We start from the raw sequence: 16,668 nt of genomic DNA on the forward strand, positions 1-16,668 counted from the left end.
TCATCCTGACACACAAATTAAAACCAACGGAAATCTATTCACTAAGCCTAGTTCTACCAATCACAGACTCCAAGAATGCTCTCAGATAGCATCTGAGGTGTATGGTCGAAATTTCTAAGCTGTGCTGCAACAAATGTTTTATTAACATGTTTGAAAGCTACGTTAAATTAAGGCTTTCTTTGTTCTGTCACTATAAAAGTTCATAAAATCGCAATTTCATTGGAACATAAATTATGGGTTGTCTTAAACCTGTGTTGGGGAGGGGTAGGAGTGGGAGCATGGTCTGTTTGGCTGCAGAATAAATTCTCTTACCAATTTTGAGGTGAGAATTACTTGTGCATAGACACAGTGATGCTCACACCCTAACGGTGCTTGCTTCCTCTTTTTTATTTTTCATTAAGAATTCTACTCTCCAGACAGGTAACACTGAAATAAATATCTTCGCAGAAGCCACGGACTCTCAGTTTTTTGTTTTTTCCCGCGAGTCTCTCAAAAGAACCACCAGAGTGGAGGGGGTCAGGCGGTGTCCCCGAGCAGCAGGACACAGACACTGCCCTCCACAGGGAGACCTGTGGACTCCCTGACCCTGTGGGGACCCGCTGCTCGCTGGGAGTGGGCCTAGGGGCCTCTCTCCTACCGAACTCGCCTGAGCCAGTGCCGGCACTGACGGCACCTGAGCTTGCATCGAGCTGCGGGGCGAGCGCCACAGAGGACACAACTAGACAGAGTGATTGAGGTGAGCCACGGTCTCCACGCGTTCCGACCGCTGACCTTTCGACCCCTGCGGAGGCGAGCTGACGTCATAAGCGGCGCGACCGGCACGCAGCGCGTCTTGTTTGCGTCAGCCCTGGCTCACGCTGGAACCCGGGGCCTGGGATGGGATGCCGTCCCGGTGCTTGGTCCTGAGCCGCCAGGGCATGTGGACGCTCGCGGGGCGGGCTCTGGCGCCATGGGCCGCCGGGGCCGCGCGCTTGCTGCCTCCCTGCTCCCGGCACGTGGCTGCCTCGGAAGCCGCGGCCACCCGCAGGCCCTTCGGCACCGCCGAGCTCAAGGTGACAGGCTCAGGCCCGGGAAGGCGCTGGGCTTCCGCGCGTGCACCGAGGGAGGGCGAGCCCTGTGACCCTGGCTGCTCGCTAGCCTGGCTTAGGGGTAGGGTGGTCTTTTTAGGTTTTTTCTTGGGCAACTTGCTTGCCTTGTATCCGATTCTGCAGCTTCGTCACTGAGTAGAATAATAATCAGACTTGGAGGTTTGTGGGACGCAAAAGCATGGGGCGTTTTAGCCCCGTGCGAGGATGTGGCTCCAGAAGGTAGCCTCTTTGTGGTTAGAAAAAAATGGACTTGTGGTCGTCGGAATTCGGGGTTTTTGAAAGTGATGGCGATGGGACAAAAGAGACCACAGTGCTGCTATTGCAGTTTTGTTTGAAGAATTCCTCTATACCTTTATCTGCCTGTATTGAGTAACTAAAAGAAGCTAAAGTAAATGTTACAGTCATTACAGTTTCATCTTGTTTCCTGATGAGGAAATATCAGCTGCGGCAAAATGCCTAACAAGTGCACACACTCCCCTTTTTCCCTTGAATACCGATTTCCAGCAGATTGTGGTGTGTCTTACCATGTTAAAGATTTTCTAAGGGCTTTCTTTTTGCTTCGTAAGGTATTTCTCATACTCTTGTCTTGCATTCTCCATTAATGAAAATAAATTTGCTATTGGCTAAATACACAATAGCAGCTTGCTTATGAAATCGATTTGTTTGGTGAGTCGCTTGTAATTTGTTCTTCGTGTAGACTCACTCATGTAACTTTATTGTAGGAAAAATGAGGTAAAGTTAAGTTTAAAAGAATTTTTCTTTGAATTTACAATTTGTTTCATGCAAAATTTATACCTCTAAGTGTGATATTCCCTTCCCTTTTTAGGAGAAACCTGACATGTCTAAATTTCCTGTTGAAGATATTAGAAATTTCAGTATCATAGCACATGTAGATCATGGCAAAAGCACTTTAGCTGACAGGCTCCTCGAACTAACAGGTATCTTCATTTTATGTCGTATGCTTGTGAGTACCTCAAGTAATTGGGAATTTAGCTTTACCATGATGTCTTACATTTTGGTATTATATCGTTAATGTTTTCTGTTAATTAGGCTTAAGTTTTTGTTTTGAATCCCAGAGAAATCAGTAAATGCTTCTGGTGTTTCTAGGGACAATTGATAAGACAAAAAAAAATCAGCAGGTTCTTGATAAATTACAAGTGGAACGAGAAAGAGGCATCACCGTGAAAGCACAGACAGCAACTTTGTTCTACAGTTTTGAAGGAAAGCAGTACCTTCTAAACCTCATCGACACACCAGTAAGTTTCATATTGACTTTGTAAAGATTGTTAAAGTTAGTCCTGTTGATAACATAAACAGCATTCTTTCATTTAGGGGCAGAATTTTGTATTTTACTCTTGGTGTGTTTTCTCATTTTTTGATAGTATAACTCCTTTCAAATGTTTTCAGAAATCCCCCACATTTTCGAAGTTTTTGTCATATCAGTAAATTAGCAATGATATCTGTTCCTTTAAAAATGTATCTGATATTTAAAGGTGTTAATATTTGTTTTTTTAGGGCCATGTTGATTTTAGTTATGAAGTGTCCAGGTCACTTTCTGCTTGCCAAGGTGTTTTACTGGTGGTCGATGCAAACGAGGTAAGATTTTTTTTATGATAGATGATGTGACATAACTAATTGGTTGTTTTATAAAATTCTCCTTATAAAATTCATTTTGGAAATAGAACTTTTGCACTGGAACAAGAGACTTGTTATATTACTCATTCTAAGCCGTGTACTTTAATTTTGCTAACTCGAGGTGCTGACTCACCCTGCTTAGTTGCCTATGTCTTTACCAGTGATAATCTTGGTTTTGAACCCTGAAACATAAATGATTTGGAAAAACAGGAGGTGATGAGATTCAGATTTCTGTCACTATGTTGAAATCTATGAAATAACCGTAAAGGCGAGTTTATTTTGGCTGATAGTTTTGAAGGTTGTAGTCCATGATTCATATGACCTCATTGCTCTTGGCTTGTAGCAAGGCGGGGCGTGGGAGGCAAAGCTACTCACTGTTCAGGAAACACGAGTGAGGAAGAACAGAGGGTCTCAGGTCATGGGCATGGCTCTGGCCCTGGCTGGTTGATGGTGTCGGTGTTTGTCCACCTTGCAGATAAGTCATGACCTGGCACTGAAACGAGTGGTGCCAACAGAGCTAAGACTACTGACTAAATTCATTCTGGAGAACTAGCTCCTTTATAGCAAGGTTACAGGAGGGCAAGGAACACCTGCTCCTGAAAATATGCGGTAGAAATCAGCAAAACACTGAACAATGTCCTATTTCTAATCCAGCAAGAGTAAACGTGTCTTCTAAAGTGAATGCAAATGTTTAACAGAGGAAGTATGAAATCACGTCCAAGAACAATCCAGGAAACAAAATACACTTTGTGGTAAAGACCATCTGATCGTTTCCTGCAGCCGTTCCCACAGTTTCCCGAGGCATTGTTCACCATGTGCCATTTTTGGGCCGTGTTCTGACAGATGGCATATTATATCATTTTATTAGCATTATTGATGATGATCTAGGGATGGTGTGGAATTATATTTAGTGTCTCTCTTGTCTTGCTTCCAGGGTATTCAAGCTCAAACTGTAGCAAATTTCTTTCTTGCCTTTGAAGCACAGTTGACAGTAATTCCAGTTATAAACAAGGTAATTGAAATGAGACACCAATGTCATTAATTATTTTACCTTCTAAATATATCTAGTGTTTAATGGTGTAGTATGATTTTTTTTGCTAATGTGAGGGATGTGTAATTACTATCAGTGGGATTGACCTCTGAATTTCTTATGATAGAATTGCAGATCAAATATTCCTTTCAGAGAATTGAAAAGGTTCATCTGAATTGCATGTGCTGAGAAAAGACTGTTTCTATAGGAAAGAGGTGCATGACAGACCAAACAAAGCTGCTTTGGAGAGCTAAGAATCAGTGCATTTCATGAGACAGGTCAATGCTAACTCTATCCATATAAATCTACCCAGTATTGTAGAGTTAAGAACCCTAATTTAAAAGTTCAGACTACAGTAAGTTAATTTCTCCATATTGATGCTAAATGTAAAATAGGGCTGCACATAGGTAAAACAGCTTGAATCTGACTTCATGTTAAATACATGTTCTCCTACTACTAATTGATATACTCTGTCCTGCTTAGATTTTTTTGTCTGTTTTGTTGCTTGAATTTTGTTTTTAGTAGTCATGCTTGTTAATAATATATGGATTATTTTAAATTTTTTTAAAAAAAATTTATGAAGAGGTCAGTTAGGTTAACTCACAGTAGGCTTTATTGCTCTCCAAATATTATTAATATGAACTAATTTTATTTTTACTATGCTCATTTAATAATTTTGTTTATAGATAGATCTGAAGAATGCTGATCCTGAAAGGGTTGAAAAACAGATTGAAAAAGTGTTTGATATCCCTAGTGATGAATGTATTAAGGTAAATGCCTTTTTAAAAAGATGATTGTGTTAGTTATTCTATTGCCGTGATGAAACATCATGACCAAGACAACTCGAGGAGGACAGGGTTCATTTGTTTACACTTCCACATTGTGGGCCATCATTGAAGGAAGTCAGGATAACAACCTGCAGGCAGGAGCTGGTGCAGAGGCCATGGAGGGGCACTGCTTACTGGCTTCCCCACCCCACCCCCATCTCACTCAGCCTGCTTTCTTATAGAATCTGGACCACCAGTCCAGGTATGGCACCACCCACAATGGGCTGAGCCCTCCCCCATCAATCACTAATTTAGAAAATGCCATCCAGACTTGCTTGCCTACAGCCTGATCTTATGGAGGCATTTTCTCAGTTGAGGTTCTCATCTCTCAAATGACTCTAGTCTGTGTCAAGAAGACGTGAAACTAACCAGCACAACTATTGATTATCCCTAGAAAAATCTGAGGTGATTGACCTAACTGAAATGTCATGGTGTTTGATTACCTCACACTCTTACTATGTTTTTGTAGTTTTACAGTGTTCTTTATGATTCCATTATATTCAGGTGAGAAAACTCCCTTTGTATTGTGAGAATATATCGATTGTTGCTACATTATTTTTAAATGAACTGTGACTTAAAGATTTTATCACTTTCCCAAGATCACAGATTTAGTGTGTCAGGACTGAAACAGCCTTTCAAACTCAATGTGGCATTAATCCTTTTTTTTTTAAGTATCCATTTACTTAATTTCAGTTATGTGTACATGTTTGCGCAAACACAAGACTGTGCACCATGTACAGGAGCCCTAAGAGGCCAGAATTGGGAGCTGGATTTCCTGTAAGTGGAGGTACAGGAGTTGTGAGCCCCCTGCTGTGGGTGCTGGAAAGTAACTGGTATATTCTATGAGGCAGCAAGTGTTCTCAAATCTGAACAATCTCTCTTGCCCTTAGCATTACTTCTTGTAAGTTATTTGTCTATGTAGTAATTTTGTTTTTGAAGAGCAGATATTTTTCGACTTGATAGGTATTGGTTAAAGTGATGCACTTGATTTAAAAGACAGTTTTTAATCATCAAATTTTTTCTATTAATTCTCATTCTATAGCTTTCTGAATATACTAAGAATGTTCTTGTACTTTAATCCTGAAACCATAGGGTCAGTAACACCAAATAATGAAATCAAATCTGTTTCCTTTTCCTTTTTCTGTGCTCAAACAAATGAATAAAAGGATTCTTCCTCCCAATCATAAATGACAAGGTCCCGAAAGGATGAGTGCAGCCTTAAATCTCACTGCTTTTGTTTCTATGTGGTTTCAGATTTCTGCGAAACTTGGGACAAACGTTGACAGTGTTCTTCAGGCAGTCATTGAAAGAATACCTCCGTAAGTGATTTGTTATTATGCTATTCACACATGTCTACTAGTTTAAATTTAGAGTTCAATAATTTATAGGCATTTATAATTTAATAGTTTAGATTAATAGGCCACCAACTTACTCTGTGATTTTAAGGTAGTAAATATTTAAAGTGATCTTGTTGGAGTGTAGAATAAATTTTTGCTTTTAGTTATGTAGGAAGAAAGCAAGTTCAATATAGTAAAGCAGAAAAGAAAGCAAGGATAATGACAGTCTCTGATAATTGTAGTATAGGGACTTCAGTACATTGGTAATTGGTCTTTGCTATTTAATGACTATATGTCTATATTTTCAAATATATATTTTTGAATGTATACCAAAAAGTATTATTTTAAATATATATCATTTTGAAATAATAATTTCAAAATTTAAAACTGGTGGTTGAATTAAATCAAATATTTTTAGAAAGGCCTTTTTGCTTTGGTCACTGAGTATCTTTGAAAAATGAAAATAATTAAACATTCTTCCTAAGTTGAAAATAGGCATTTTCTTTTCTTTCATTGTTTTTTGACATTTTCTTATATATACATAAATTTATCTTTTATATTAGTCCAAATGTACATCGTGAAAACCCACTGAGAGCATTGGTATTTGATTCTACCTTTGACCAGTATAGAGGTGTCATAGCCAACATAGCACTGTTTGATGGAGTGGTTTCCAAAGGAGATAAAATTGTATCTGCATACACTAAGAAGACATATGAAGTTAATGAAGTAGGCATTTTGAATCCTAATGAGCAGCCAACTTGTAAATTGTAAGTAACCTGTTTTAGCATGTACAATTAGTTTAAATATGGGTTTCTCCCAGTGTGCTAAGAATGGTTATAATGTAGCATTAAACAGATGATGATAGAGTGAAAATATACATCCAGACACTCGGTAATAGGGCTTCATGTGTTTGTAGTAGGCAGTTTTTATGGGTATAAAAATGATTAGGTTTTATTAATTAATAGAAATAACTTAGTGATCTAGTGTAGGTTTGGTTCCTATGTTACTGCATTTGATGCTGCTTCAATTCATTCCTTTTACATTTACATTTAATCTCATCACAACTATTTAATTGTGATATGTTTGTAATATAAGGTGCTACAGAAACTGACCATTCCTTTCTTCACTGTGGAATTCAAGGTTAAATCTAGATTAATTAAAATTTATAGGGGAGTGGGATTAAAAATTTTGTAAGCACTAGAAAATAAGATCTGAATTAGCCGTGGAACAGCTGCTGAGTGGCTACTCTGATATTGAAAAGACATGACATTAGGCACATAGTTTTGCTTCTCAGGTTGTCTCTGAAAACTGAAGTGTCAAATGTGTGAGTGCATGGATCATTGCACAGTTCCATGCTGTATCTGAAAAACCTTATGTGAGTCATGACACATTTCAAATCAGTCCATTTTCATTTTAGTGATGCATTTGTGAAGTAAAGTCATGTATTGTAATATGTGTATTGTAGAATGTGTATATGTAATATATGCATTGAACTTCACTGTCTCTTCATCAGAGGCTTCTCTGCTGCAATCTACATGTAAATGAGTATGCTACTATGTATTTTTTTGTTTTTAAGCCTAAAACTGAACACTTGAGATCTGCTCTTTTCATGTGAAAGTCAGATATGTAATAGACTGTTTCATGTTTAATTTTTTCTGTTTGGTTAAAAATTCATTGTGGACAAAAGCTTCTGTTCCTCCCAATGCTACATCCCTTTAATCCTGAGTAAACATGCAGAGGCTTATAATAATTATAAGCCTATGTTTGGCTTATGGCTCAGGCTTCTTATTGGCTAGCTCTCAATTATTAGCCCATTTCTATTAATCTGTATTGCCTACATGGTCTTGGCCCAGGCATCCTATCTCCCTTGTGACTACATGGTATCTCCCTGACTCTGCCTACTACCTTTATCTATCCCTGTTTGGATTTTCCACCTGGCTAAATCCTGCCTGTCCATTGGCCGAAATAGCTTTATTCATCAACCAATAAGAGAAACATATTCACAGCATACAGAAGGACATCCCCCATCACTTCATCTTTTGTCTCTTGTTAATGAACCATTATAACATAATAATAGACATGACAGTCTCCTGAGTTTTTCTACAGTGATGTTAGAGTTACAGTAGATGTTAGAACTTGGTGTTTAATTTGTGAAAGGTGGGCAGAACCACAAAGACTGGTTTTAGCATGTGCAGGAATTTAGGGCAATGCGTAAGACACAGTATTGTTTTTCTGATGAGCTTCAGAGGTAGATAATTGGTGTGTGACACTTGTTTGGAAGGTATGTGACAGATTCCTAGGAAGGCAGAACTTGTGAGGATGCACCTACAAAGAAAAGCAGTAAATATTTGCATATGCTAATTTCATTTAGATATGCAGGACAGGTGGGCTTTCTGATTGCTGGGATGAAAGATGTCACTGAAGCACAAATAGGAGATACATTATATTTACATAATCATCCAGTGGAGCCCTTGCCTGGGTTTAAATCAGCGAAACCAATGGTATTTGCAGGTGAGGAGCTCACAAATTCAACACCAAAGGCCAAAATATTTTTTAATTAAAAGTTTGTTACTGTGGTGAAAGAACATGTACTAGAAGACAGTAAACATTCTTAAAGATTTTTGTGATTTATATATGATAATATTTTGTCTGTGTGTATATATGTGCTATCTCTATGTATCAATTTATAGCTTTGTTTACATGGTGACACTTTATATGAGAGATCATTTTGGATTTCTTAAGAAATAAGTGAATATGTAGGTGATCTTAGTAACATGAATTTTCTTGTTACTCTGAGAAGTTAGTTGATTATATTTGGATTTGTTTTTCTACTTAGGATATTTTAATTACAATTCTCAGTAGAGTTAATTAATCCCGCCTCTTAGTGGAGTTCTCTTCATTTTGTTAGACTGTGAACATCGCAGACATTTAGATAATGAAGACCTAATTGAGGGTCATTTGCGAAGTCTACCTTGGGTGTTTAGCCCTTGGTCTCTCCTCATGCTCCCTTCTCTTCAGAGATCATGAAGTTTGTTACTGCTGTGCTTAGGCAGAAGCAGTCGTTTGGATTTCAGAGACTTTGTAAAGTGTAGCTATCATAAGCAGGAGATGAAGAGAATCTGAGTAATCAGTAGTAGCTCCCATGATTTAAGTATCAAGTATTTTAAAACCAAATTCATATCTTAGTAACCTGTCTAGAAGCGAAGTCCAGTGTACCACCTACTGATATTTTCTCTCACAGTGGTTGACCATCGTATGCTTTTGATTTTTGAAATGAATATAATTTGCCTAATTGTTTGTAGGCTTAATCCCTTGGTTGTTTACATTTTTTTTCTTTTTGTATTTCTCCAAAAGCATAAAACCACTGTTTGGCATGTTAACACAATTTTATGTTTATTAAAGCTAATGGATTCCAAGATAACTTGCAACTAATTTCCTAAATAAAAGTAATATAAATGCCAAATGGTTAATTTTGAATTTGGCAGCACTTCATATCATGTTTGTGTTCCCAGGAGTGTACCCTGTAGACCAGTCTGAATATAATAACCTGAAGAGTGCTATTGAGAAACTGACCTTAAATGACTCCAGTGTGACAGTGCATCGGGATAGTAGTCTGGCCTTGGGTGCTGGCTGGAGGTAAAGTAAATTCACGTATTTATGGGGAAATAAGTTCTAATTGGATGGGTTGCCCATGAACATTTCTGAGGATCAGTTTACATTTCTTATTATATTCTTCGTGTGTATGTGTACACATACATGCAGTGTGCATAACCAGACGCTCATGCTCGAGGGCCTGAGATCAACCTCAGTCTCCACTTTATTTTTTGAGACACTGTCGGTCACTGATCCTGGAAGTCCCCTGGCACTTTGCTGTCTGCTCCCAGCACTGGGGTCACGGGTGCATTCTGCAGCTTCTGCCTTTCTTGTGTGCATGTTGGGGATCCAGTTTGGGTCCTTATGTTTGCACAGTGAGCACAAAACCACATAGCCATCTTCCCAGGCCCTGAAGATCAGATCAGTTCATATGAGTAAAATATGTAAAATTCTCCGTGTCTGATCCTTCCTCAAGTGGATTCATGTTTTGTGGACAATTTTTATAGTGATTTAAAATAGTAGAAAATTGGGGTCTCATTTTTATAAAATGATATATAAGAGATGCACTGGGAAAAGTTGATTTCTACCCTTTCCAACAGAAAACAAGCCAGTGGAGGGTTTTTGGTGTTTTCCCCCTTTTCTCCAGGTTGGGATTTCTGGGACTTTTGCACATGGAAGTTTTCAACCAACGACTAGAGCAAGAGTATAATGCTTCTGTTATTTTGACGACCCCCACTGTTCCATACAAAGCTGTTCTGTCATCTGCAAAATTGATAAAGGTACCGTATTTACCTCTAGTTTGTATCAGCCTGAAAAGGAAAATTTAGTAAAGAAGTGTGCATCCATATACCAAATGCAAGAGAAAAGTTTTAGTTATTGGTAAGTGAATCTCTATTAAAAATAATTTATTATTGGTTAGTAGTAATACAAATTTCTTACCTTATTACCTTTTTAAAACTAATTCATGTATTATTTTTCTTAGCTTGATGCCTTCATTTCCAAAATTAGTCTGGTACTAATAATAAAAAGAATTAGTAATGAGAAGGCTATTATAAATTCAGCACAAAATATTAAAGATAATTTTGGTCATAAATAATTGATGTTATAAAAACAAAAACCTTCATTCTTGTGGGATATTTTTATGTTTTAAGTTATTGATTGAAACAGTACTATATTCCATTTAAGTGGCAATCTGTCTATTTAAACCACTGCTACCTTGAGCACAAATAAACCAATTTTATACACTAGTTATAGTAGCTGAAACTTCAGGTTAAAATGTAGCATTTTGTCACATTTCTAGATGGTTCGTGAAGTGTGTTTTGTAAATTTTAATAACCAAAATACGTTAATATATTTAATATGAATATTACTAATAATGTTAAAAGGTGATAATTGAAAGGATTTTATGTTTCCTAAAAGAAAAGTTGTATTATGTAATAGTCTAATCTTTAGTGGTTTTATTTGTTATTGCTGCTGCTTTGTTAATTATAGTAAGTTCAATAACTATGTTCAAAATGTACTATCTGATAAGAGCAAATCTTTAAGAAACATGTCAGTGTTCATTTTTAAAAACTATTCCTTTTTCTTATTTTTAGGAATATAAGGAAAAAGAAATAACAATCATCAACCCTGCACAGTTCCCTGATAAGTCAAAAGTAACAGAATATTTGGAACCAGTTGTTTTGGGCACTGTTGTCACACCAACTGAATACACTGGAAAAATAATGGCACTGTGCCAGGTAGACACACCAAGTGGGTTTCAGTCCTCGGGAGCAGTGCCTACCTAAGCTTGTATTTCATAGGACTCCATCTGCTGAGAAATTGACTTAAATAGCTAAATAACTATTTCTTGTTTCATGGTTCTATATCCAGAATCAGTACTGATCCACTGTCTTGATTTTGCATACTAGCTTTGAGTCTGATTGTCGGTATTAGCCTAGTATTGTAGTCAGAGGAATGAAAAAGCTACATACTTATCCCGAAGGGACTTCCAATATGATTTAGTCTCTTTGTGTACTTGAAAGTGAATATTGTATGTTTTTGAAAATAAAACTTTTACAACATAGATTAAAAGCTTTGGTTTAAAAGTAATTTTGTTCCTCTATTAAAATCTTGCTTGTAAATTTTTGGTAGACCATTAAATAATATTACTTCATTCTGTTTACTTTTGCTTATAGAAATTGTCATTTGGAAGTTAAAAATGACTTATCTATTTGTATCAGTATTTGCGTGGATTATTTTTGAACATTTTTCTTTCCTTAGACACGAAGAGCAACTCAGGAAAATATGATTTTTATTGATGAAAATAGAGTTATGCTTAAATATCTCTTCCCTTTGAATGAAATTGTGGTAGATTTTTATGATTCTTTGAAGTCTCTATCTTCTGGATATGCAAGGTAAGAAAATAATGGTGAGAAGATAAAGTAATCACAAACATCTCAAGGAAGCTTTTGAAAATGTTGATAATAAGACTTCACTCTTCTATCCTTAGTAATTTCTGCTCTCTTGAAGACAGTTGAGAATTACGTGGTTAAGAAGCTTGGAACATTATAGATATTATAGAGTACTTGACATTTACTTATAAGAGGAAAAATTCTTTTGATTCCTCACAATCTCTGAAAAAGTAAGCAGCCTCTAGAGTTTTATATTCCTTTGTCTTAAGAGTTGGACATAATTTCAAACATCTGTGACTGAGTGACACTTAAAATATATGTGTATGTTTTTTGGTCCCTGGAGCATCTACTTATATTTGGAAAATGAATGTAAACACTGAGTATGAAAACTGCTAAATGTGCACTGTACTTACCAATGATGTAGTCAAGAGCTAGATCTTCCCAGGAATATGTCATCTATGTAATAAAAAAAAAAGCCGTATTTTTTTTAAGGGCGTGCTTGACACCCAGGCAAATAAAAGTACAAGGGTTGAATGTTAAATAAACAGGAAACCTTTTATATTGCTTTCTGGCAGTCTGTTTTATTGCAACAGTGTTAGGAATTAAACTTTTTGACTGGCACTGTTAGCTTTGACCATATCGATGAAAATAGTGGCTAATGAGTGACTTGTTTGTGACTGGCTGAGCTTTGCTGTAACTCCTTGGTATATATTAGGCCCACTTGTACTCTTACACATATGTTAGCTTGTTCAGGCCTGACAGAATCTTTGAATGTCGAAACTGCATATCTATGTAGGAAATCCAAGTGTCCTTTCTTAATGGCATTTCATTAGTGCATTATCTATGTACTATCTAAAGTATCTAAATGTTTATTTTTGTTTATGTTTGTTTCTGTTGTCAATATTGTTGCTGGTAATAGAAAACTAATAGTGACCCACTAAAATTCTGTTAGCCCAAGACCACCAGCTGTTGGCAGCAACATTAGAAAGGAGCTGGCATTAGTTTTCAGTGGTTGATTTTCCAAGTTTGCTCTAAGAAGGTCCTTTTCCTTCTCCCTAGGGATTTATAGTTCCTGTACTTAGGGCCCTAATTTCATAAATGAAAGTTGATACATTTGGTTCTTTACTATGGATATACATGCATTAAGTGAAAGTTTATGTCTGGTAATAATTTGGGTTTTCTTCAGGTGAGGGCAGGTAATGAATGTTGTAGGAAAAAGGAATTTGTTGAGTATAAACATATTTATTATTGTTTTGTCCTCATTAGTTTTGATTATGAAGATGCGGGTTACCAGACTGCAGAACTTGTAAAAATGGATATTTTACTGAATGGAAACATCGTGGAAGAGCTAGTGACTGTGGTACATAAGTAAGTAGACTAGAAAAAGATCACTGACTGTGATCACCTTGGGTGTTTTTCCTGTACTTGATGGTTCTTAATTCTTAATGGAGCAGATACATTTCTTTAACAGATAATTAAAGTAGATTTTAGACCACTAAATGTTCCTTCTGTTTTTTTGTCGTAGTTTCCCTAGTAATAAATATAGAATATAAAATTATCATAGCCAAAGTAGTGGTATCATGGAAATAACTTTTCCTGTACTGTGTTAATGTACAAAAAAATGTTTTTTAACTTTATAATGATGGTTTTAGGATTGAGAACAAAAACATCTTCGTATTTCTAAAAATCATTCATGATAATCAAAAGTAAAGTATACGTGTTCACAAACTGGCAGACTGTTAGTTTCTATGCCATTTCAATGCAATTTTTTTATCTTTTTATCTTTTTTAATCAATACAATTGTAAGTCCCAATATATATTAACACCTAGTTACAGAAAAATGCTGTTAAATAAAAAATGTTGAGTTCTATTTGATTCACTTAAAACTTACTTTACTTTTATTACTGTGAATTACTGTACATGAACTATAAAGAAAATTTAAATATATTTAGGATAGCTGTTTTTTTTTTTTTCCCATCTCAGAGACAAAGCATACACTGTTGGCAAAACAATATGTGAGCGTCTAAAGGATTCTCTTCCCAGACAGCTGTTTGAGATAGCAATCCAAGCTGCTGTTGGAAGCAAAGTAATTGCAAGAGAAACGTGAGTTGAAATTCATTTTGTTTGAGGCTGGCTTTAGAAATAGTATATGCAGAAAACAGGATCAAACTTAACCTTGGCCTCCACATCATTGTTGAGCATGAGATGATGGAGTGCTCTGGCCTTGCACTGATGTCAATTTCTTTGCTGCTTACAATTGATACAGTTTATGAAGGCTCAAAGAATTTCCGCCTATTATTATTGGATTTCCGGGTTAAGGGATTTCTGTAAGGTTTCACTCAATGACTTATAATTTGTTTAGCTAGATTGTAAGTGATAGGAACAGAATTTAAGGCAATGATAAAATGTTTTATCTGTAGTACTACATTAGGAAAGATTACAAATAACATGTCAGGTTTTGCTTTCTAGATCATGTTTATAGTAGATATGGAAAATCAGTTACTTTCTGTAGGCCTCTGGCTTTGGGGGGGTGAAGTCAGATTCTGTAGTAGCAAGTCTAGTCTCTGGCAGCACTTGCCCTTGTCAAGCCTTTAGGGATCTTCAGACCCTGGCAGTTAGAAATACGTCTTCAGTTATGACAAGTTGGGAATTGCTATTTAATTCTAGCTTAACCTAAACCTAATGCATCAGTGCTGGTGAGATATAACCACCATATTTTTATAGATTATAAAAATGTATGCCCGTTATGGAAAGAATTTCATTTTGCACACTGTTTTGTTTCACTTTTCAGTGTTCAAGAAAATCCAGAAATTAGGCAGTGTTCCTAAAAAAATAGAGCAGTTAGCACAGGTTATTTTCACATAAATTGTATTAAAAATATATTAAGAAAAAAAGATACTTTTCAAAATAAATATTCATCTGGATGTGTCATAGTAATAGTTATAGAATTGTTGGTTGGCTTTAGTAACAGTAGTTTATCTTGAGAATGATTGTGTAAAATCTACATTTATTAATAAACCCAACCCATTACTAGTCATTCTATCCATTTGCAGTCAGGACAGCAATTTGATGACTTAATTTTTTTTAAAAGGTGCCCTTCAGAGTATTTCTAGGCTGAGATGGGAATAATGGAATTCTTTTATTAAGGTCACAAATGCTCATATTTCTAGTTATGCATACCACAAACCTGGACCTTTCTTACCAAAGTATATGGTGATATTAAAATGAACTTTTGGCATCTTAAATTATTATATGAAAATAAATACAAGAACATTTAAGCTAATTATATAAAGCAATTTTGTCTAAAGAACACTTCCTGAAAGTATTTTATTAAAAGAAGATTTGGGACTGGGGTGGTGCTGCTGTACATACCTTTAATACCAACACTTGGGTGGCAGAGGCAGGCAGCAGGCAGATCTCTGTAAGTCTGAGGCTAGATGGGAACTATAAAGCAAGTTCCAGGACAGCTAGAAATACAGAGGAACCCTGTCTTGAAAAAACAAAAAAGCAAAATAATAATAATAATAATAATAAAAACAAAGAAAGGAGAATTGTGTATAGAAATCAAATATTTTTTGACGGTTTAATAAATTTTCAATCTAAACAAAATTCTTCTTTTACAGTGTGAAAGCCTACAGAAAAAATGTTTTGGCAAAATGTGTATGTATCTAGCTATGTTTTTTCTACTTTGTTATATTTAATGAGTTTAAAATCAATGGGGTTATAAATTTGTTTCTATTTTAATTTTTATGTACCGTGTATTTCATTTCCAAGTTTCATTTTAAACAATAAATTTCTGCTTAACCATATTAGCATTATTTTAACCATTTTCTCAAACAATGCCATATAAAAGAATTTTATGTTACTACAATCATTTTATATATAATGGTAGTGACTCCTCCTTACAGTTGGAAGATAGTGGGAATTAGAATCCAACTTTCTACACTGATTTTTGAATTGCTTTTATTTTTAGTAAAAATCTCCATTCTTGTGAAAGCAAATGCTGCTACTTCTTAATGCCTGGGAAAGTTTCGGACCCAGGTCTGCCATTGAGAGCCTCTGTATTAGGGTGTAGCTAAATAATATGCCTATACTAAATAAACAAAAACATTGATTTGTGACGAGGGGAGATGAGGTCACAATGGTGTTCCTTGGTATAATTATATAATCATTTCCTTTGAACCAATTTAGATTTCTTATTTTTCAGTATGGTGGTGACATTACCCGAAAAATGAAACTTTTGAAGAGACAAACAGAAGGGAAAAAAAAGCTGAGGAAGATTGGCAACATTGAAATTCCAAAAGATGCTTTTATAAAAGTACTAAAAACACAGCCTAATAAATAATTCATGGAAAGCAGGGAGTTTTATCTTTTTTGCCTAATTTATATTGCCAGCAGAATGAAAACTATGAAATGGTGATTACCCCTAGGGTCTTTAACTCTGACCTACTGGTAGACAAGAGGTAGACCATGTTGCCTAGACTCTTCTGTTACAGTACTCACTAGAACTCTTCATCTTTAATATAAAATTGAGATTATGTTACTACTACCTCCACAGGTAGCTGGGAAAATTAAGAGGTTAATATGTTTTACACATCCAAGAGGGTATATTATACATTATACTTATTTTTTGTTATGCTTTTTTTTTAAGTTTTTAGTGTTTTGAGACATTATTTTGCTATGTAGCCCTGGATAACCCAGGAAGGCCAGGTAGACCTCCAACTTGTGGCAGTCCTCCTGCCTTAGCCTTCCCATTGTTGGGAC

At 36.0% G+C, this 16,668-nt stretch overlaps 1 protein-coding gene across 3 annotated transcripts; it reads left to right on the forward strand.

Annotated features, from left to right (window-relative positions):
- Positions 1-834: 834 nt before the first annotated feature.
- On the forward strand, positions 835-16,262 carry Guf1 (GTP binding elongation factor GUF1). Of its 3 annotated transcripts, none has more exons than XM_005074351.4 (17): positions 837-1,052; positions 1,915-2,026; positions 2,196-2,344; positions 2,604-2,684; positions 3,658-3,735; positions 4,440-4,523; positions 5,835-5,899; positions 6,481-6,684; positions 8,289-8,428; positions 9,430-9,553; positions 10,158-10,290; positions 11,107-11,250; positions 11,774-11,907; positions 13,171-13,272; positions 13,888-14,007; positions 15,528-15,564; positions 16,112-16,262. In XM_005074351.4, exons 1-17 carry the CDS (start codon positions 882-884, stop codon positions 16,247-16,249), a joined length of 2,016 nt encoding a protein of 671 aa, XP_005074408.2. In that variant the 5' UTR covers positions 837-881; the 3' UTR covers positions 16,250-16,262. The 3 variants fall into 3 exon arrangements, 2 of the variants coding, with proteins under 2 accessions (XP_005074408.2, XP_021085324.1); XM_021229665.2 differs by having other exon boundaries at positions 1,011-1,149; XR_005877771.1 differs by lacking the exons at positions 15,528-15,564; positions 16,112-16,262 and adding an exon at positions 12,003-12,134 and having other exon boundaries at positions 835-1,052; positions 13,888-13,906.
- The last annotated feature ends 406 nt before the right edge of the window (positions 16,263-16,668 follow it).

The sequence above is a fragment of the Mesocricetus auratus genome, unplaced genomic scaffold, assembly GCF_017639785.1.
Source record: "Mesocricetus auratus isolate SY011 unplaced genomic scaffold, BCM_Maur_2.0 Super-Scaffold_100006, whole genome shotgun sequence".
NCBI classification, from domain to species: Eukaryota; Metazoa; Chordata; class Mammalia; order Rodentia; family Cricetidae; genus Mesocricetus; species Mesocricetus auratus.